This window comes from Jaculus jaculus, chromosome X (assembly GCF_020740685.1).
Source record: "Jaculus jaculus isolate mJacJac1 chromosome X, mJacJac1.mat.Y.cur, whole genome shotgun sequence".
Lineage (NCBI taxonomy): Eukaryota > Metazoa > Chordata > Mammalia > Rodentia > Dipodidae > Jaculus > Jaculus jaculus.
This window is the reverse complement of record NC_059125.1, coordinates 148,512,931-148,535,725: the sequence shown is the minus strand read 5'-3', so window position 1 is coordinate 148,535,725 and position 22,795 is coordinate 148,512,931. Positions and strand designations below refer to the sequence as shown.

At 44.8% G+C, this 22,795-nt stretch overlaps 1 protein-coding gene across 4 annotated transcripts in view; it reads right to left on the bottom strand.

The window, feature by feature from the left end:
* Mamld1 (mastermind like domain containing 1) overlaps positions 1-22,795 on the bottom strand; it is a 119,254-nt gene that overhangs the window by 21,138 nt on the left and 75,321 nt on the right. For 2 of the 4 annotated variants that reach the window (XM_045140929.1, XM_004668933.2), the window contains exons 3-4: positions 20,257-22,044; positions 18,072-18,182 (exon numbers count right to left, since the gene is read on the bottom strand). In XM_045140929.1, coding sequence (XP_044996864.1) covers positions 18,072-18,182; positions 20,257-22,044 — 1,899 coding nt within the window. The remainder of the gene's footprint in view (positions 1-18,071; positions 18,183-20,256; positions 22,045-22,795) is intronic. The other 2 variants (XM_045140930.1, XM_045140931.1) reach the window with 1 other exon arrangement.

Below are 22,795 nucleotides of genomic sequence, written 5' to 3'. Positions count from 1 at the left end.
ATGACAGTCCATAAAACAACAAGTCTCAATAAACTTGAAAGAGCTGAAATTATATTATCATTTTTTATAACCACAAGGCAATAAAGGTAGAAATCAATAACAAGAAAAACATTGGGAACTATACAAATACACAGAAATTAAGTAATTTACTCTTGAAAATATAGTGGATGAAGGAAGAAATAAAGAAAATAAAATGAAAATGAAGATACAAGATATAAAAACCTATGGGATATAGCAAAAACGTCACTAAGAGGGAAATTGATAGCAATCAATACATCAATGAAAAGAAAGATTTAAAAAAATACCTATCACTGCAACTCAAGGAACTAGAAACACAAGAACAAAATGAACACAAATTAGAAAGATATAAATCTATGAGCAGAAGAAATAGCTAAAGAAATGGATGCTAAGAAAATGCAATGAAGAATTTCTGGCTCTTTTAAAAAATAAACAGATAAATCCTTAGAAGGCTAAGGAAAGGAGAAGACTCAAATACAACCAGAGCTCAAACAGAAAATATTTCAAAGGACATCACCATAATACAGAATGTCACTAGGGCTTATTATAAGCAATCATGTGCTAAGAAACTTGCCCTTTTAGAAAGTGGACAAATTCTTAGACAACCCTCTCACCAACACAGAATCATGAAGAAACTGAAAACCTGAACAGACCAGTAACACATAATGTCATTGAATCAGCAACAAAAGCCTTCCATCAAAGAAAAGCTCAGGACCAGATGGTTTCATGGTTGAATTCTACTAGACAGTTAAAGAGCTAATACAAATTCTTCTTAATTTATTCCACAAAGTAGAAGAAGACAGAATCTTGCAAGCATATTGTATGAGGCTAGTATTACCATGATTCCAAACCCGTATAAAGGCCAATTCCCCCCTTCAAAAGCATGCAAGCTATTACCTTTCATATATACCCAGATCAATGCAGAATTCTTCAATAAGCCACTAGCAAATTGAATCAAAGAGTACATTATTAATAAGATAATTCACCACAATCATGTGGTAGTTATACCACGATGCAAGGATGGCTCAATATAAACAAATCAATACACATGCTATACCATATTAGTAGAATGAAGGACAAAAATATTATAATCTAAATAATGCAGAAAAAAATACTTGATAAAATTAAACATATCCAAATATTATCAAGGTCATTTATAATAAGCCAGCACAGACTTACACTGAATGGAGAAAAACTGAAAGCATTCTCTATAAGACCTGGAAAAGATATGCATACTCACTTTCACCACTCATTATTTTGCTACTGTTTTGAGATGCAATCTTGTAATGTAGTCCAGATTAGCATGGAACTCTCAGCTCTCCTGCCTCAGCATGTGCCACCATGCCTGACCACTGTAACTACTTTGGTTCATTCAAACTTGTGCCAAAAGTCCTCCCTGGGTATCCGAATTGTAAAAGAAACCAAATGTCACTGTTTGCATATGACATAATTTCTTACATATAATACCCCTAAAGCTCAATTGAACAGAAGTCAAACTAAGTGAATGAATTCACCAAAGTTGTAGATTATAAAAGCAACATTAAAACATGAGTAGCATTACTATATGCCAATGATGAACTATCTGGAATAAAAACTAAGAAACAAATATCTCTTTCAATAGATAAAATAAACAAGATAGCCAGGCATAAATTTAACCAAACTAGTGAAAGACCTCTCTATTGAAAGACTTAAAACATTGATGAAAAAAATCGAAGAGGAAAAAAATAGAAATGACATATGTGGTCATGGATTACAACAGTAGATATAGTAAAAATGTCCATGCTACCCAAAGTGATTTACAGATTAAACGCTATCCTTGCCAAAAATGCAAATAGAAATTATAACAGAATCAGCAAAAACAATTTTAAAATTTATATGGAACCATCCAAATATTCAAATAGCCAAAGCCATCTTGATCAAAAAGAACAAAGCAGGAGCTGGACAGATATCTCAGATATGCTTAAGGCACTTGCCTGCAAAGCCTAATGACCTGGGTTTGATTCTCTAGTACCCATGTGAAGCCATATGCACAAAGTGGTGCATGCATGTGGAGTTCATTTGTAGTGGCTATAGGCCCTGGAGTAACCATTCTCTCTTTCTCTCCCTCTCTGTGTGTCTGCATCTGTATGCTTGCAAATAAATGAAACAATAAATTACACACACACACACACACACACACACACACACACACACACACTCCAGCTTAAAAACAAAGAACAGAGGCTGGAGAGTTGGCTTAGCAGTTAAGGCATTTGCCTGCAAAGCCAAAGGATCCTAGTTTGACTCTCCAGGACCCACGTAAGCCAGATGCAAAAGGGGGCACATGCATCTTGAGTTCATTTGCAGTGGCTGGAGGCCCTGGTGCACCCATTCTGTCTCTTTCTCTGCCTCTTTCTCTCTCTCAAATAAATAAACAAAATATATTTAAAAAAAGAGAACAGCTGGGCGTTGTGCATACACCTTTAACCCCAGCACTTGGAAGGCAGAGGTAGGAGTATTGCCATGAGTTCAAGGCCACACTGAGACTACATAGTGAATTCCATGTCAGCCTGGGTTAGAGTGAGGCCATAACCCCCCCCAAAAAAGTTGCTGGGCATAGTGGTGTTTGCCTTTAATCCCAGCACTTGGGAGGCAGAGGTAGGAGGATTGCCATGAGTTCAAGGGCACCCCAAGACTACCAAGTGAATTCCAGGTCAGCCTGGACTAGAGTGAGACCCTACCTTGAAAAAAAAACCCTAAAAAACAACAAAAAAAGCAGGAAGTGTTACCCTATCTGACTTTAAAGCATATTCTAAAGCTGTTGTCCATCAAAACAGTATGGTATCAACATAAAAACAAACACATAAACCAATAAAACAAAATAAGGACCCTGAAAGTAAATACACACATATTTATAGCCTATGAAAGTGGTAAGAACAGCCAGGCATGGTGGTGCACGCCTTTAATCCCAGCACTCGGGAGGCAGAGGTAGGGGGATCACCATGAGTTCGAGGCCACCCTGAGACTCCATAGTGAATTCCAGGTCAGCCTGAGCTAGAGTTACCTCAAAAAAAAAAACAAACAAAAAAACCCAAAAAAACAACAACAACAAAAGAAAGTGGTAAGAACATACATTAAGGAAAGGACCTTTATCATTAAATGGTGCTGGAAAACAGGAATCCACATGAGAGGAAAGCAGGTAAGCTTCTGTTTCCTCAGTTACCAAGATCAGTTCAAAGTGCATTGAAGAGTTAAGTGTAAGGTATGGAATCATAAAACTGCTAGAAGAAAACATATGGATAGAGTTTCAGAATATCATAAAAAGCAAGGGTTTTTTTTGGATAAGATCTCAAAAGCAAGAAAAACAAATGATATTTATTAGATCAAACTAAAAAACTTGTGCACAGCAAAGGAAAACAGGATAAAATATTTGCAATGTGTACATCTGGTATAGATTGAACTCCAAAAACTCAACAGTAACATAACAAAGTATGTAGTTTCACTAAAATGGGCAGTACATCTAAATAAACAGTTCTCAGGAGGAGAACCATAAATGTCCTGCAGGTATATGGGAAATGCAACTCAAAATCACAAGTAGGTATCACGCCCTAGTCAGAAAAACTGTGATCAAAACAATACATACACTTTTTTGATGTGTGAATATCCAATGAGAAGGGATGCATTAGCTACATTGAACATGTACTTTTAGAGCTGGAGAGATGGCTTAGTGGCTAAGGTGCTTGCTTTTGAAACCTAATGACCCAGGTTTGATTCTCCAGGACCCATGTAAGCCAGATGCACATGGTGGTGCATGTGTCTGGAATTCCTTTGCAGTGGCTGAAGGCCCTGGCACATTCATTCTCTCTCTCTCCCATAAACAAATAAAAGCATAAAAACATACACTTTTACTTTGTGGACTTTACTATCTACCTTCTCAAATTACTTCAATCACTTGGCTTGGCTTGATCTAACTATAAAATCATATCAAATTGCAAAAAAGATATTAGAGCAGTGATACTCATGTGTAGAGTACAATAGTTCCTCCTTTGGTTTCCCATTTGAAGCTGCAGATACAGCTGCCACTGGGAGCCTACCATTCCACAGCCACACCAGGGCATCGGCTCCCCAGTAGGAATGGGTTGGGTTAATTCAGATCGGCAATCTGAATCCTACAGTATGGACATTCTGTGAACTGCCCTGTCTAGGCTCTGTGGTGTGGATGTTCTGTGAACTGCAGGAGCCTCTTCCCCCGATGCCTAGCTACCAAAATGCATGGCATGGAGGAGGAGGGAGCTGGGGGCTCAAGGGGTTGCCTGGAGACAAGTGGCCCAGAGTGCCTAGGAGCAAGATACTCTGAGCCTTAGTTGGACCCACGTTCCCAGAGAGATGGGGAGGGGCTGTGAAAAAGTTGGCCGTGCAAGCCAGGGACAGTTGCAGTCTCTATGAGTGTGCTTGTTGTATTGGAGGGCTCACCAGCCTGGCTTTTTTGGAGAACCCAAAACTGCAATAAAAATCTGCTCACAGGCTGTTATTCACAGCACCTGTATAACACAATCTACTCATTTCCTAAGCCCTGGCTGTGAACTGGGCACTGTTTAAGGTTTAAGCATCATGAAGGAACAGCTCAGGGGTCAGAGAACAAACAAGAGAAAAATTTGACTTAGGTTGGGTTAAAGGGCGGTGGTTAAGGGGAGACTTTCTGGAAGAAATGTGGTTTCGGCTGACTTGAAGTTAGAACAGATGTTGGTCAGGTGAGGGGCTTTGAGAAAAAAATTGGCAAAACCTCCAAACCAACTTTGTCTATATCATAGCTACACCAACACCACTCTCGTTCCAAGATCTGTTAGATACCAGATCAAGAAGGGAGAGAGCCAGCAACGTGAAGCCTAAGGCTGCAAGCTGTCCATGGGAGAAGAGCCGCTTTCTGTGGCACACAGGTGTCTCACAGAATGCTGAGCAGCAGGATGGGATCCAGGAGAAATGGGACAAGCAATCTTCCTATTTCTGGTCTCAGTTTCTTCGATTCTCCTAAGTTGACATTACAAACACCTAAGGTGTCCTCTGAAATGTTTCCAGCTGTTTACATGGCTGAGTTTGGTACGATCCAATTCTGAAAGCATGTGTTTTAAGTCAATATAAAACCTCAGAGTGGCTGGAGAGATGGCTTGGCGGTTAAGCACATGCCTGTGAAGCCTAACGACCCCGGTTCAAGGCTCGGTTCCCCAGGACCCACGTTAGCCAGATGCACAAGGGGGCGCATGCGTCTGGAGTTCGTTTGCAGAGGCTGGAAGCCCTGGCGCGCCCATTCTCTCTCTCCGTCTATCTGTCTTTCTCTGTATGTCTGTCGCTTTCAAATAAATAAATAAAAATAAACAAAAAAGTAAAAAAAAAACAAACCCTCAGAGTGATGTCAGTATTGGAGAACCTCCTAGGGACTGTGCACACCAGAGGATTTCAAGGTGGAGGCCTCCAGCTAGAGGTGGCAGCCTCCTTTGGTAACCTGTTGGACCCCCTGCAGTGCTGTGGCATCTAAAACCCTGGGACTGGAACTGTCACCAACTATCTCCATATACAATAGAAGAGAGTGTGTCCAAGAAGCAAAGGGCACTGTCACCCCGCACAGCTTTGCTACCCTTGCCACGAGATGGCGAGACACCAGCGACCCTCTGTAGTACTTTCGAATTCTACCCTTTTGGATGGGAGGACTGCTCTTGTTCTTTTGCGGTGGACAGGGTTCCTGGAACATGAAGAGACACAAACTGACCCTGCTTTGAGGATGGCAGACTCTCTGGGGTTTCTAGATTGGAGATGAAGCCTAAAGCGTAAATCAGGTCTCTATAGGGGTGTGCCTTTGGGTGGCATGGGAGGAGGGCTTGCAGGGACGAGCTTCCCACTGCACATACTATCACTGCCATAGCCACCAACAGGCGAGGCTTAGGGTTTCTAGAATACCCTCCCCTATTCTCATTCAAGGGACCTCTCCCCTAGCTCATGCTGATCACGTGTTTTGCGGGTAAACTGGTCCCATCCAAGGGTCTAGAAATGCGGCACTTATCTCTGCGGACAGAAAACAGCACGAGAAGCATAGAGTGCATTGGGTCAATACGTCCTTGATCTCATGGCACAGATGCGAGACACAATTCTCCTTCCCTTGGAATGAAGGCTGGAGGAAGCTGGAAGCAGTCCCTGGAGTTGCTGGCAGCTGACAATGCCCACAAGGGGGAGCTGCCTTCAGCATGAGGCCTGTGCTAGGGAAGGCCAAGGAGACAGCCTAGGACAGGTCATTGTTGACAGGGCTGAGCTGTCGATTTACACCAACCCTGAATTTGGCCCAACTGATGCACGTTTCCTTGTAGGAGGAGTCAGGTGGCCCTGCCTTTGAAAAAATATTTTATTTTTCTTTATTCATTTGAGAAAGAGGGAGAAAGAGGGAGAGAAAGAGAGGGCACATGAGGACCTCCAGCTACTGCAAATGAACTCCAGACATATGTGCCACCTTGTGCATCTGGCTTACGTGGGTACTGGAGAATCGAACCCGGGTCCTTAAAGGCTTCGCAGGCAAGTGCCTTAACTGCTAAGTAATCTCTCCAGTCCCGGCCCTGTACTTTTTTTTTATAATTTTTAAATTTTTATTTATTTATTTGAGAGCAATAGACAGAGAGAGAAAGAGGGAGAGGGAGAAAAAGAGATAATGGGCGGGCCAGGGCTTCCAGCCACTGCAAACGAACTCCAGACACGTGTGCCCCCTTGTGCATCTGGCTAACGTGGGTTCTGGGGAACCGAGCCTCGAACCGGGCTCCTTAGGCTTCACAGGCAAGCGCTTAACCGCTAAACTATCTCTCCAGCCCCGGCCCTGTACTTTTTAAGCCACTGTGAACTGGGTTGCTGGCCACTTGCAAATGAGTACATCCTGATAAAGAATCTAGCAGGACCCCTCAGGCCTCTAAGTTCATAAGGTCTGCTCTATGCCTCTAGCCTCATCTTAAAGAATAGCCCATTCCTAATGATGAAGCTCCAAGTCTGTCAAACTCTATTCCGGCCCGAGTCATGTTTCTTTGTCCACAGATGAGTTCATTTAATGAGAAGACTAACATATCTGAACTTTCCGGCACACTTCGGCAAACACCCCCAAGTACAGATCAAACATCTCCACCCTGGGCTCCTCATTCACGTCTCAAGTGTGCTACTCAAGCTCTTAAACATGCATTAGCTGAATATGGTCCACGGTTTCAAAGCAGCAGAGTGGCTTAATAACAGTAGACCTTCTGGATCGTATTCAATTCTAATGCAAACTTGAAAATGTGCTTTGTGGGCTTTTGTGAAGAATATAATTGATCCAAACGAGCTCATCATAGGGAATGGGCAGTACTAGCTCCTAAAAGCAACTATTGGAACCAAACTCCTAAATTTTTAAATGCTTTAAAAGGCCCAAGAACATATCAGAACATCAAGATTTAATTTCAAAGATAATAGGTCAAAAAAACCCCAAAGCCTGTAAAAGGTGTTACTGAGTAGCAGAAATAATTAAGGGTTCATTCTCGTTCTCTATCCTGTAAGTCCAGCACTACATGAAAAACTTTGTGTACTTGGAGGGCTGGAGAGACGGCTTAGTGGTTAAGGCCTTTGTCCGCAATGCCAAAGGACCAAGGTTCCACTCCTCAGGACGCACGTAAGCCAGATGCACAAGGCAGTGCATGCTTCTGGAGTTTGTTTGCAGCGGCTGGAGGCCCTGATGTGACCACTCTCTCTTTCTCTCTCTCTCTCTGTACATATATCTATCTCTTTCTCCCTCTTTCTCAAATAAGTAAGTAAAAATAAAATATTAAATAAAACTTTATGTGCTTGGAATGTAGGAGATACATGCAAATAGAGCACAGGTTGCAGAAATCTCTCTCTCTCTCTCTCTCTTTCTCTCTCTCTCTCGCTCTGTGCTGGAATCAGCACCTACAGTGAGCCCTGGCAGGGCAGATGAGGAATGTGGCTACTACAATAGCAAGTAGGGGGTTAGGAGCAAAGCAGATGGTTGGGAAAGAAGGAACGACTCTCTTGCTCTTTTCTTCATTGGGCCAAGTCCACCCAGACCATCTTGTTTGGTCTGGTAGAGCCTTACCTACCAGTCCCATCTCATCCCAGTGCCCTGTACTGAGATCAGAACCAAACAGCCAGGCTAGGGGCAGATAACTCAGGAGATTCTAAAATTCAAATTCAATGTCAATATAGTTCTGATAAGCAGGGACTTGGTGAAGCATTACCAATTCCCGAGGCTGTGCCATTGCTTCAAAAGCTTATTAACATAGCTCTATCAGCAGATGGACCTGCAGGTCTACCCTTGTCTTTTGCAGGGCGGGGTAACTCCTGAGCTGGAAAAGCAGAGCTTCCCAACAGTAACTGAAGAAAGAACAGATCTGTATGGCCCTGGATCTCCATGAGTTCACAGGAAATTGATATGATCTCAAGGCCTTTGCCAAAGACTACCCTTTTTGCCCCATTTTGCTCCTTTGATTCGTACTAGTTTTAAGTGATAGAAATTAATAGAGCAATAAAGGAAGCAAGGGGCCATTGTGGATAGGCTATGAGAAGGAACCTCCTCTGAACAATGGTTCTGGGAAAGAAGACACTTCCAAGTTAAAAGTGAACACAGCAAAGACAATAAACCAGCAATGTGGCTGTCAACAAGACAGAACCAAAAACCCAAAGACCTAATTTCTACACGGAACGTGGAATCTATGCTCAAAAGCTGGTAAAATAAACCGGAATTATTTTAAACCAGTCGGAAGGGTTTTCTATTGTTTGCATGTTGAATGTCTCCCAAAAGTTTGGTTATACATAGCCTGTGGTGCTCGGTGGACAGAAATTAGGTCGTTGGAAGCATGTCCTTGAAGGAGGTATTAGGACTTTAGCCCTGTCCTGTCATAGTAAAAGTTTATTCAAATACAACTAGGTGGCATTCTGTACCACATGCCAGGGGCTTGAAACAGTCTCATCATGTAGCCTAGGCTGTCCTTCAACTTAGGACCCTCCCGCCTCAGCCTCCCAAGTGCTAGCAATACGTGTGGGTACCACCAAGTGTTCTTATTAAGTTACATTGGAAGCTGAACAGGAGCAGAAAAAAACGCTGAGCAGCATTTAAGCCACGCTCACATGGTCCTGCGCTAGTCAGAAGAGCCCACAGCAGACCCTGGGTGTAAGTAGAGACCCCACTGCTCACAGGACTGACTCCAATGGATTGCTCTCTGCTAGGATTATTATTAGCTCTGCCCATGCATGCTGTGAACGAATCTTAACTGAGAGAGAGAAATAAAATGAGTGACATGAATTCATAAGCTAACTTTCTTTTGGACTTTGCTTATCATATGTGGCTGTCACTGTGGTATGTGAGATGGCAGCCAGAATTTGTTTTTTTCCTCATCAATTTCCCTAAATGACGATAACAACAGTGACAGTTGCAGCAGACCAGCCAGTGCAAATTACCATTGGAAGAATAAAGCCGTATTTGTTGGGAGTTGAGGAACTACACATTTTCGGACATTACTGAAGTGCAAAGCCCAATTGGACCATAAAGACTCATTGTCAGCAGTGTTTCTATATGCAGAGGTGAAGTTCTTCCCTTGACCCAACTCAGTAATGCCCACATTCATCAGGCTCCTAACTAACCCGTAAGAAATAGTGCTGTGTGTGTGTGTGTGTGTGTGTGTGTGTGTGTGTGTGTGTACATGTGGAAGCCACAGGACGACCTTTGGGGGTGTCATTCCTAAGGTGCTTTCTACCATGTTTTTTTTTAAAAAATGTTATTTTTATTTATTTGTTTGAGAGCGACAGAGAAAGAGGCAGACAGAGAGAGAGAGAGAGAGAGCGAGAGAGAGAATGGTGTGCCAGGGCCTCCAGCCACTGCAAACGAACTCCAGATGCATGTGCCCCCTTGTGCATCTGGCTAACATGGATCCTGGGGAACTGAGCCTCAAACCGGGGTCCTTAGGCTTCACAGGCAAGTGCTTAACTGCTAAGCCATCTCTCCAGCCCATCTACCATGTTTTTGAGACAGGGTCTGTCTCTCAATCTGAAGCTCACCAACTTGGGCTAGACTAGTGCACTAGTAAGGCCCAGCCATCTTCCTGTCCACTCCTCCCCAGCACTGGGATTATAGGCGTGCATCACTATGCCCAGCCTTTTTGATTTGCCATGGGTTCTGGGGAGCAAACTCAAGTCCTCGTGCATGCAAGGAAAGCCATTTACAGAGTTTTCTCCCCAGCCCAAGACCAAAAGTTTCATCCACAATCATCCCCAACCACTGAAAACAGTCTCCAGAACTTAACATTGTGTAAGGCTACCAGATGGAACTCATTAATTAGCTTGCTTCCTCCTATGTACTTTAGCTCCTTCATTTAAAGGGTCCTTTAGCAGTCAGGGCTAAATATAACCGAACGCCGAGGGGCAGAAAATAAAGGGCATGTGAGCTGGGGTGTAACAACCTGGTGGGCAAACCTTCCCAAAGTCATCTGGACACTGGTCAGAGGCTCTTGCTTCCTAATTTGTGGGAGTGTGTCAAAGCCTTATGATCTGTTCTCACTGTAGGTGAGATTTGTAATCTTTTCCAGGACTTGACTCCAAGACCCTGCACTTGTTCCTAAGGGACAATGCCCACAAAGTTCAACCCAGGTGGCAGTCCAGTCGCAACACTCTGTTAGCCCCTGTGTTAGTCAGTTGTCAGTCATCTTGTGGTTTTCAGACTTGTAGCTACACACAGAGTTAATGAAGCAGGTAGGCTTTCTTAAATCAGATAATGGGGCGGGGGCAGGTGGAGAGATGGCTCCAGCAGGAAAAGGCACTTCCTTGTAAAGCCTGCCGACCTGAGTTTGATTCTGCAGCCCCCATGCACAATGCGCACAACTGTAATATGTAATAATGGAGGTGGAGACAGCAGAATTCAAAGCCAGTAGACCAGCTAAGCAGGCATTTACAGTGACAAGAGACCTTGTGTCAAAGAAGGAAAAAGAGGACGATACCTTGAAGTTGTCCTCTGACCTCCATATGAGCGTTGTGAAACACACACACACACACACACACACACACACACGCACTGAGAAATTAGGGAGCTGAAGCGATGTCTCAGTGGTTAAAGGCACTTTTTTACAAATCCTGATGGCTTGGGTTCAATTCCAAAGTACCCATATAGAGCCAGATGCACAAAATGGCACATGCTTCTGGACTGTGTTTGCAGTGGCAAGAGGCCCTGGCAGGCCTATTCTCTCTCTCTCTCTCTTCTTCCCTCCCCCTCTCTCAAATAAATAAATAAATATATTTTTAAAAAGAAATGAAAAAATAGACTATGTCCATCACTATTTAAATAACCTCTTTCCCCTCCCCCCCCCATGTTGTAATTTCTCCAAAATGGCCAAGAGAATGCCAGCAAGCTTGTTTAATTTTAGCAGGAAAATTCTTCCTGCTAAAGTACTGGCTATACATGGTAACACTATCCTGTGTGGTTAATCTACATGTGCTCACAAAGGTGTGGCCTGTAGTAAGTAATGACTGGACATTGAGCTCCTAGCTAGTAAAGTTGAAATTTCATTACTAATATTGGAAGCGAAAATGTGCCTTTTGACTGAGGATTCACAAGTGTTTTCAAACTCCAGGTTTGTCCCTTTCCTATTTTGTTGTGGTGAGAGATGATCATGTGTCTCTTACCAATGAGAAAGCATTTTGAGAAACGTGTTGCTAGGTGACTTCACCGTTGTGGGAACAGCATGAGTGTCCTTATACAAGCCTACATGGTTCAGGTCAATCACTCCACTGTGGCGTCCTGGCAATCAAGAGACTTGGTAAACAAGACAGCACAACATGGCGATTGTCCCACAGTAAACTTCTTCTTTATGAGTGGAAAGAGCACCCTCGAAGGTCAAGAAGAAAGTGTAATAAGCATGTAACCTAGTCACCTAGCCACTTACTGTTAGCTTGTGTGAAGTATCACTAGTATGACTGTGTGCGACAGTGAATTCAGTTTGGCGACACTGACATCACCACAATGTAATGCTTTGCCATAGAATGGCTATGATTTCAGCAGGTAATAGGGACTTTTCAGTTGCATTTTACAACCTTATAGCACTCTCATATTCAGTCCGCTGTGGGCAGAAACATCATTAGTGCTGCATGACTTTCTAGGGCCTAAAATAAACTATTTCAACCTTCTCAAGTGTACAAGCGAGTGGCATGAAATTGGTGCACAGTGTGGCGGAACCATCCCTGCCCATGTGCAGCATCTTGCACAACTGTCTTTCACCTTGGTGAGTTCTGAGTTACACATTAGAAGGAAAGGAACGGGGTCATATATTCTACTGGCTGTCTTGGGAGTTGTTGTCCACATGGAAATCAGGAATCAGCAAATGTCTCAGAAAATGATTGTTTCAGGAACTCCCTCAGATCTCCAAATGGGGGTATGATCAAGTCCCTTGTATAAAATGATGTAGTGTTTAAGCAAATTGTATCTCAATTAATTTTAATGCCTAATACAACGTGAGTCATTCTAGTATATTGTTTAGCTAGTAGTGACAAGAAAAGGACTATGCATATTTACTGCAGACACAGTTGTTTTTTCCAAATGTTTGCATGTGTGCATGTTTGTGTATGCTTACGTGTGTACATACATGTGGAGCCAGAAGACAGTGTCATCCCTTTTCATGCCATCCACCTTTTTAGAAATAGGGCCTTTCACTGGCCTAGAACTCACCTAATTTGGCTAGATCGGCTGACTAGAGAGCCCACGGATCCATCTATGCCCTTCTTGAAGGCCCTGGGATTATAAGCATTTGCCACTATACCCAGCTTTTTAAAATAAACATTTGTTCTGGGAATAACTCAGGTCCCCACTCTTGCACAGAACTATATCCCCAGCCCTCTTTAAATATTCTCAATAGTCTACTGGTTGAACCTGAGAATATGGAACCTACAGATAGGGAGGGCTCACTCTAGCTCACTCCTGCTGATCCTTTCAAACTACAAGTGAGCAGAGCTTCTTTACAAGCAGCTCTAAGTCATGGGATCTGTCCAGTGAGGGATATCCGCTGAAGGGAAAAAGCAGGCACAGGAAGAGTTTCCAAACATCTGTGATTTAGGATCATGAAGGAACATACATTTCCCAAATCCGACAGGCTCTGTTGTTTCACTTCCTAGCAATCCAGGGTGGTTAGAACAACTTCTCAATACTCAGGTTTTCAAAATACATGTCACCAAGTGCCTTGCAGTGTTCCTTGTAAAGTGACCCCCTCAAAGTTGCTTCTATTCAAGCTAAATAGCTTTTCAGATCAATTACAACAGAGAGGAAAGGCTTATTCTGAGCTTCTGGCCATGTCTAGATATGAAAAACAGAGTGCTCACTCAGGAACCATGCCCATGTCTGTTAAAGAAAAAAAAGATGTATGCAGGGCAAGCCTGGGCTCTGACCCTTAAAACCTGACATATGGCCCACATCCTTCATCTGGCCAGTCAGGGCACTGCCTTAGCTGTCAGTTGACTGGTGGGCAGCTTAGAGTTTGCCCCCGAAGGCCTCTGCTCTGACATGTCATCAGGACTAACCTTTTGAATGAAATGTGTGATACCCCAGAATTAGTCAAGGAGAAAACACAAAGATACTTCTCTGTGAACGTGGCTAGCAAAGCTGCCTTCCCCTGAAATGCAGCGAGACAAGTGGAAGGCCTTTCAAGTCCAAGGCGACAAGCTTCCTCCATAACACATGGGCCATTTGAGTTGACAGGAGGGCCAGCACCTCTCAGTAAGCTAAAGATCACTTTAAAAAATGCCTGCAGCCAAACATCAAGCTGATTTTGCTTTGATCAAACAAGGAGTTTGCTGGGCCTCACTAAGCTGGTCTGATCATTTTTGTTTTCAATGGGAGATTACAGTGTGAATGTAGAGAAATTAATTTGCAGTGTTGAAACAGCAGTAAATTAAACTTATTCTTTACTAAGCAGGAAGCCCAAGCTAAAAGGAAGTTTGGGTCCCCACAAATATTTTTCTTGTTGATGAGGTATAGGTAAGAGGAGGAGAGAGATGGACAGAAAGAGAGGATGGGTGCATGGCATCTGTCTGGGTCCTGGCTCAGCTCAGGAGTTGGCCTTTACATTCCTGCTCATGGATCTACTCTCAGATCTGTTCACTATGGTGGCCTGTGAGTACCAGGCCCCTGCCTGGCTCTCCAAGGGGCAGGCAGCCCTGGCCTGCTGCAAGCTACTGTGATTTAACCCTAAGCTCCTCTCTTCTGCCCATATGAAGTCATCCTGGGGTCTCATTTGTCATTCAGCATCCCATAACCCCCAAAGTGTCAGTGGTCTATGCCTGGAAGAATGTGAATTTGGCCTTGAGTCCGACCCTAGGCCCCTGCTGAAAATCACAGAGCCAAGAACCTTCCTCCAAGGTATCTCCCTTACTCTCCTTACTCTATGGCTCATTGGCGGGGATGGTGAGAGGTCTGCCTTTGCCCCGCTATAGGCCTAACCCCTGAGTGAGGATGGAAGTGTGGGTATGCACCCATAGTTGCTGGATGCTCCCTGCTGCCTAAGCTAAGAAGTATGGCATCTCGTTGAAGACAGAAAGTAGAACAGGCTTCCCCCAGGCAGACTGGATCTCTTTCCCTGTCCTCTCAGAATCTGTCAAGACCACATCAGATGCCTTTTGTTCTACTTTGCTGCAGCTGCCCTTTTGCCCCTTTGTCTTGAAGCCAGCCTCAAGGATCTGCCTCCACGATTTTTTGGTTCTTACTCCAACTGGCCACCATCCACTTCCCTTCTCCCCTTGAAGTCACGCCCCCAGCCCTGTAGATCTGTGTGGAGCTCCAACGCACAGGTGTGGGGGGCACTGGGGCTAGAAGCTACCTTGCCAGCCTCACTCTCACACAGTGTCACTTCCACTTTGAGTAAATGTGACTTCCATTCTTCAGTGGCTGATGGTAAAATTGAACTAAGTCCTAACTCTGATTTCCGTAAGAGACAAAGGTATATTTTACAGTCTTCAGCTTGAAGGAGGCTCAGCTCATTATTAAAAGAAAATAATTTAGCTTACTTTGACTCAGATACATCACCCAGTCCAAAGGTAAGGTGGTAATACAGTGATTTGTTTTGAAGCCATTAAGAAGAGTTAGCACTGACAATCCCACTGAGGAGTCCCCTCAAAGGAAGGGGGCCGGGGAGAGGGAATACGAGAGTCTAACCCTATGGGAATATGAACAATATGAATGTGGCAAAATTCGCATGTAACAAAAGAAAATATATTTTAAAATCATCAATTGGGGTCTCATCAAATTAAAAAGGTGCCCAGCACAGGAATTAATAAACAGGGTGAACTAGCAACCTACAGAATTGGAGACAATCTCTGCCAACTATTCATCTGACAGAGCATTCTTATCTAGGATATGCAAATTACTCAAACATTAAGTGACCAAAGAACAAGTAAATGAATAATGGGCATACGAACTGAACAATTTGCCAATGAAACACAAGTATCCAATGAAGACATGTTCGACATACTTAGCCATTGGGGGAAGGCATTGAGATTCCACCAGAAAACAAGTGACAACAAATGCTGCCAGGGATGTCAAGGGAAAAGGAACCCTTATATTCTGTTGGCTCTGTTGGTAAATTAGTGCAGCCACTATGGAAATCATTATGGAGGCTCCTCGAGACTTTAACACTAGAATGTCTGGACTAGGATTATACTCCAGTAGTAGAGAGCATGAGATGCAATGCATTCTCCAGTACAGGAAAGAAAAAGTGAGTATAAACAGAACCTCCATTTGATCCAGGCATTCCATTTCTGGGTATTACCCGAAAGAAGCAAAATCAAAGTCAGTATTACAACAGATTAAGTGCATACTCTTGTTGATCACAATATCCACAGTAGCCTAAGGTGTCCAGCAACAGATGAATGGGCTCATAAAATCTATCTATCTATCTATCTATCTATCTATCTATCTATCTATCTATCCATCCACACACACACACACACACACACACACATATACATCCATACACACACACACACACACACACACACACACACACACACACGACTATTTATTATTCAGCTGTGAAGAAAAATAAAATTATATCATTTTCAGAAACATGGATGAAACTGGAGAGTATGTTAAATGAAATAAGACAGACTAGACATACAACTATCACATATTTTCTCCCACATTCAGAATCTAGCAAAAGAAAGATCACTAAAGTAGAAAAGGGACTGTTTGAGAAAAGGAAGAGATTGATTACACAGAAGGGGGGAGGAAGGGAGGGTAATGAGATGGATATGATCAAAATGTTATATGTGCATATGAAAATGTCACAATGAAACACAAACATTGTTTTGTATAATTAGTATATTCTAAGAAAAAGCTGTAACAAGTTAGGGTGTGTGTCAGGGGAGAGTTGACCGTCCCTCCCTTAACAACCATGTCCACAGCTCTTACTGTAATTTGAAGTACAAGAAACTCTGAAAGCCTCCTATATATTATAAATTTATTTCACATTTTATTTGGAGGTCAAAATACATATTTTTGCAAAGGTAATGCAGGAGAATCTGCCCTAGATTCTACTGGAGGGCGATATGATAGTTGGTATTTCTCAAGTTTCTGGGGGTCACAGAACTTTCAGAGCTGAGGCCACAGCCTGCACTGGTCCTAGCTCAGTGTGTGCCAGGCACTGCTCGGAGCAATCCCATTTCCTTTTTCTTCCCAGTGTTCCGTGCGGTGCAGACTTGGAGGGGTTCAGGAACACTGCTTCCGGCACTGGCTCACTCAGTGTCAAGAACCAGATTGGGCCCTTAGTTCTGTCTACATCTCGACCCTGCCACCCTGGAAGTAGAAGGGAATGGCTGACTGAAATGGAGCCCGCTGGTAAAGTGGAATCTCCCACATTGTGAAATACTAGCCTGCATTTAAGAATGAGCTCCTATACACAGCTGGGCTTCACATTTCTGCTTACTTAAGGGTTTCTCATCTTACATTAATAAACTCCTTTCAAAACTAAGATCAAGATTCGTATGAGTCTCTAGTGTTTCCTCAGTAACCGCAGCCATGGAGGGGGTCTGTCACAAGCTGTTGAATGGCATGTCAGTAGGTGGTGGGTGTTTTGGGAGACTCTGCCTGGCCACCAGAAAGCTGCTGAGAGGAGACTCACGCACTTCCCCACCCCTGGGCTGCCATCTATTCTTTCAGTGCTCTCAGAGTTTGCCCTGAACACCTCTTCCTTCCTTGTCCACCCTGGAAGAGTGACCAAGCTAAGCTGTCAGGCCGTGAAGTTGCTGGGGAGAGGCCATGACAAGTCATAGGAGGGTTGCTAACACCGTGAAAACAGCGGGCTGTGGTAGGCCTTGACTTGGGACAGAGATTGGAGTGTGAGTATGGTCCCTTTTCCTTTCTATCAGGCCTGAAGTCACTCAGGAGGGCCTAGGATGGGAAAAGCCACAGCTGAACTCCAGATAATAGATTTGAGGTGTCAGTGTCAGAAGTTAGTGATGGAAAACCCTTGTCACCAGCTCCTGTTCAAGGGGCTTTGCAGGTCTTATCCTATTTCATCCTCCACTGAGCACTCATCCTCCCTGTTTTATAGAGGAAGCAAGAGGGGAACGGTAGGAGGGAACCCTTTCAGAGACAGAGTGCCTCCTTCCTGAGAGATGAGTGTATTCTCGAACCTGATGCTCTGCTAGTCTGACTTGCTATGTGACAGTGGGCAACCCTGGTGACTTCACAGCAGTAAAGGAAATCATAACAGCCCCTCCCTCTGAGGATTACAATGAGAAGAGACAAGTAAAGCATGAGCCCCAAGTTCTCTTGTGGGGAGCCCAGCCTCTCACTTCAGTTGTCAGGGAATCTCAGGAACCCTTTCTAATCCTAGCTTTGGAGACCATGGCTGCTTCTGTCTTTCTCTTGAACACTTTCTCCAAGCCCACCTCAGTGACAGGTCAGATGCAACTGTATGACCCCAATTATTGTGCATTCTCCCTCTGAGCCAGCTGATCTGGCAACGGGGCAGTATAGTCAGTCTACAAACACACCGAATTGCAGAGAAAAGCAAAACAAAGAGGCTCACAATGTTAGACGGTGACACATCTCCATAACTGCTAGTGCGGGAGCTCCGCTCTTGATGCTGTTGCTCCATCCAGAGCACGTCAGTAGTCCACGCATGCGGATGACAACAGCCCTATAATGACATTAAACCACAGTGCAGGTCCTGAACTATAAACAAGGGCCCGAGCCCCACATGGCTGCCATGTCCCGTTTGCTCTGCCTGTCATTCATCGTGGCCACCCCTCCTGAAGTTTTGTCCACTGCATGCACCTATCAAAGGACCAATTTACTGGTGTCAAGCTCTATTTAGGCTTCATTAGATCAGGGTGAAAAGTCTATCTTTGGGGAGTTGACATGGATACCCTGGAATAAGAAAGAGGCCAGTCCCTGAAACATATCAGATCACTGTCCAAGAACTTTCTAGACACCTTCTCCTTAATTCTGTCCAGAAGAGGGACAGTTCCTAGAAGTGGGAAATGGAAGCATGGAAGGCAGTCAGGACACTGCTTCCTGGAGGGGATGGTGTCTGGAGCCTTAGGGAGCCGTACAAGTTAGACCGAGGGAAGTAAGAGAACAACAGATGCAGTGATCAGAGGGGGCAAAGACTAAGATCCACTGAACGGACTGAGAACGGCAAGTGCTTCGGGCTATGGAATGAAGGGCCCCACACATGCTTACTCTGAGGAAGTTGGGGAGGTCAGGTGATGGCCTTCTTGGAACTTCTGAATGACTGGGTAACAGCATCAGGCTGCTTTAGCAAGACCCCTTTTAGAGCAATGGGTGGTTTACTGAGGGTACCTGACCTCCTTCTTCTTCTGTGAGTCCACATGAAGAATCAAGAAGGTCTAAACCCGGGCAAGGAAGGATATAAACAATGGCAAGAAGGATCCTGACTGACAGCGTTCTAAAGGTGGATGATGACATCGATTGTGAAGACGCCAGCCCATCCTTGCCTCTACTTCTGCACCTTGCTGGCTCCATTCCTACATGCTTGGATGAAGCTAGAGACGATGCTGTGATATGCTTGGTGAAGAAGTCATGTGGCAAGGAAGAAAAGGAGGCCTCTGGCCAAGAGTGCATGAGGCATCTTCCAAGAACTAATTTCTACAAGCAATCTCATGAGAGTACTTGGAAGCAAATCCTTCCCTCTGGAACTTGGAGATAATAGCAGAGACTCTGAGACAAAGACCCAGCTAAGCCATGATGCCTGACCCATGACAACTGTGATCCAATGCACGTGTATGGTTTGGAGTTGATTCTTTTTAAAATACTCTATTTATTTGAGAGAGAGTGAAAGACACAGAGAGAAGCAGCCACAGAGAGAGTGACCATGGGTGTGACAAGGCCTCTGGCCACTGCAAACCAACTCCAGATGCATGCACCACCTTGTGCATCTGGCTTTATGTGGGTGCTGGGGAATCAAACCTGGGCCATCAAGCTTTGCAAGCAAGTGCCTTTAACTGCTGAGTTGATTCTTTGGGGTGATTTGTTACACAGTGACAGATGACTAATACAGGGAAGGATCTGAGCAATGGAAAGTAGGAACTGGCATTAACACCACCAAGGAGAGTCAGTTGCATCTTATGAATCAAAAGACTACAGGTGATGAAAGAGAAGTCAATATCAATTCCAAGATGAGAGCAGACTTTGGAACAAGATTTCCTGGCTTTAAGATCCTGCTCTGGCCCTTGCTGACTGTGTGACTCTGGGCAAGTCATGGCAACTCTCGAAGTCTCAGTTTCTTCTCTGTAAAACGGATGATAAGAGTAATCACTTCACAGGTATCTGGCTTCTTTCCTTTCAGAACTTGCCTCAGAATCCAGAACACTGATGCAAAAGCACACTGGAGTCAGCTCAGTGAAAGGCTGCAGTGGCATTTCTAGAAGGCTCTTTGTTCATCCTATGCCAGTAGGGGCAAGTACCAAATGTTTCAGTCCAATTTCCTTATGCCCCAAGAAGCCTTGTAGAATCCTAGCAAAGGGGGAGATAGTATGTCTGTACAAATCTCAGTTTACGGGGTGTAGCTTCCTCCCAGGGGTTCAGGCCTTGGAATCCTAACTTTGGCCTCATGAACACTGTACTTTCACCACACAGAATAAGCTGACTTACCTAGACTTTTCCAGAGTCAAGTCTATGCTCAGAGAGGATAATAGCCTTGATTTGCCCTCCAAAAACCAGGTAGGAATAGCATATGACAGAGTTCTTACCTGTCCAGGCAGAGCAGGTACGGACTCTGAAGCCACCAGGCGCTGGAAGCGCTGGGGTTGCTGCATTATCTGCTGTAGGAGGAATGAAGATTGGTCAGACTGCTGCAGCTGCTGCTGGAGTTGTAAGGTGGCGGTGGCAGTGGAGGAGGCCGTGGCAGAAGAGGCCTGTGCTGGTGTTGCCTGAGGCAGGTAGTGAAGCAGGGATGGCTGCCTAGAGGTGGCAGGCATGGAGGCCATCTTCTGGGGGCCTGGCTCAGAAACAAAATGGGACAAGGGCTTGGTGTTGCTGAAGGTGAATGGCTCAGGTGCATCTGGACTGGAGCCAGCCAGGCTCTGCTGCATGATCATGCTCAGGGTTTTGGGCTGCTGGTTGCTGGTTATGGACTTAAAGATCGCATTGGCTTGCTGCTGTTGCTGCTGCTGCTGCTGCTGCTGCTGCTGTTGCTGCTGCTGCTGCTGCTGCTGCTGCTGTTGCTGTTGCTGTTGCTGCTGCTGCTGGCTTAGCAGATTGCTGGTGGGAGTGAGGCTCCGGATCAGAGAGTACTGTGGAGTGAAAGACTGCTGGGGCAAGCCGGGACTAGAGAGCTTCTCAGGGCGGTAGGGTGGGGATGGACCCGGGGTGCTGGTGGGCAAAGCAGACATCAGGTGTCCTTGAGGACTTTTCACGGTAGAGGACACTAGGTTGGCAAGGATGGAGCCTTGGGGGCTGAACTGTGGCTGCTGATTGAGTCCCAGGCCTGGGAGCTTCGCAGGAGCATAGGGCAAGGTGGGCCCAAGAGAGGCACTGCTGCTTGGCGCCATGCTCGAGAGTAAGGCACTGGACGAGCCTTGCACAGTGCTGCCTGACAAGCTATTGGATGACATGCAGGACGCTGGGAAGTTATGAGGGCTGAATGCAGGTGCTGGAGGCTGTGGTGGTGGTGGGTGAGGAGACGGCGCTGGGAGGTAAGGTGGGGAAGGACCTGGAGGAGGCAGACCGGACCAAGTACGGTTGGACCCTTGTTGCTTTGTAGCAGATCCCTGCTTGCTGGCTGCAAGAGCTTTCAGCTGGTGGGCATGATGCCACTGGGGCACCGACAGTGGGGGCAAAGTGACAGGGAGAATAGCCTGGTTCTTAGCCTGTGCCTGTGCTGTTGAAGAACTGGGCGAGACCATCTGCTTACTGGTGGAAGGAATTGAATAGCTGATCCCAGTGGAGGAGGGCAGGATTGGGAGTGACGTTCCAGTGACTTGACTGCAGCTTGAACCAAGGCTCTCCAGGTGTGGCATCTGAAGCTTGGGAGGGGTGCCAAGAGGTGCCTGGGGGTGATGTAAGACCAGAGGTTCTTCTGGCTTACTCCCCAGGATCTTCTCCAGATCGAGCTCATTAGAGGAAGGCTCTTGAATTTTGGTAAGCTCCTCTAGCAGATCCTGCAGCTCCTGGTCTATAGCAGGCATACTGTTGTTTTTATCATAGTAAGGAACAGCAGTCCCTTTCAGTGCTGTTTCTGCAGTTGCGGGCACCCCAAATGGTGACCCCATGACACTGCTGTTCATGGGGTTATTGTCCAGGGGGTTATTCTCAAGAAGTAATGACTGGCCGGCTACTCCCAGATCCTCAGAGCTAGGGTTCATGGTTAACGTAGGAATCTGTAGTTCTGCAGAGACGGTAGTGGGATGGGCACTTGGGCCCATAGAAAGGGTGACATCTTCAAGGCAAGGCCTCTTAATTTTATTAGGGTAGCCTCCGTCAGCCATGCCTGCAAACTGGAAGTTGTCTCCTCCTTCCTGCCTCCTCTTTGTGGTTCCCTGTGGCAGGGAGAGAGAGAGAAAGAGAGAGCGAGGAGAATTTTTTTAAAGGCTTGTCATCTTAAACCTAATGAATAGGAAACCTGTAAGATAAAACAGACATTTCAGTTTAGTCTTACAGTTGTCAAAAATCATAAAATATATCCCAGTTTTAGAAATGTGATAATTGTTTCTTTGTCATTGTGTTTCATTTAAACAGTCTTATTATGTTTCAAAAAAAGCAATATGCTGTCTGTATACTAAACAGGCCAGAAGAAGGTCATGCAAAGGATATTATTTGTACACTTGGCTGAAGTCACTAGAACCTGCTTCAAAGGCAGAGCCTGAAGAGCAAATGAGAGCTAGCTGAATAATCTCAGTGTCTACCTGTGTACAGAGAACTCTGTTTTGAAAAAGGCAAGGCATGACATAGACATTAACCTTCTAGGTTGCCTCTCCTTCTAAGTTAAATGCATCAGGCTGCTTTGATAAAATGGAACCCAACAGACTCACGGGAGTGAAATGGATCTGGATGTGTTCTTTGGGGAAGCTGCCTAAGATCTATGGCTTAGGGAAAAGTACAGGTTTCAAAACAGTCATTATTCCATTTACACTGCACATGTAATTTACACACACTCACATGTACACAGGTGCATTGTTTATGTATGCACCAAAATAACGTGGATGACCTGAGTGTGCTGGCACAGGCCTTTAATCCTAGAACTGAGGAGGCAGGGATGGGAAGATTGCTGTGAGTTCAAGGCCAGCCTGA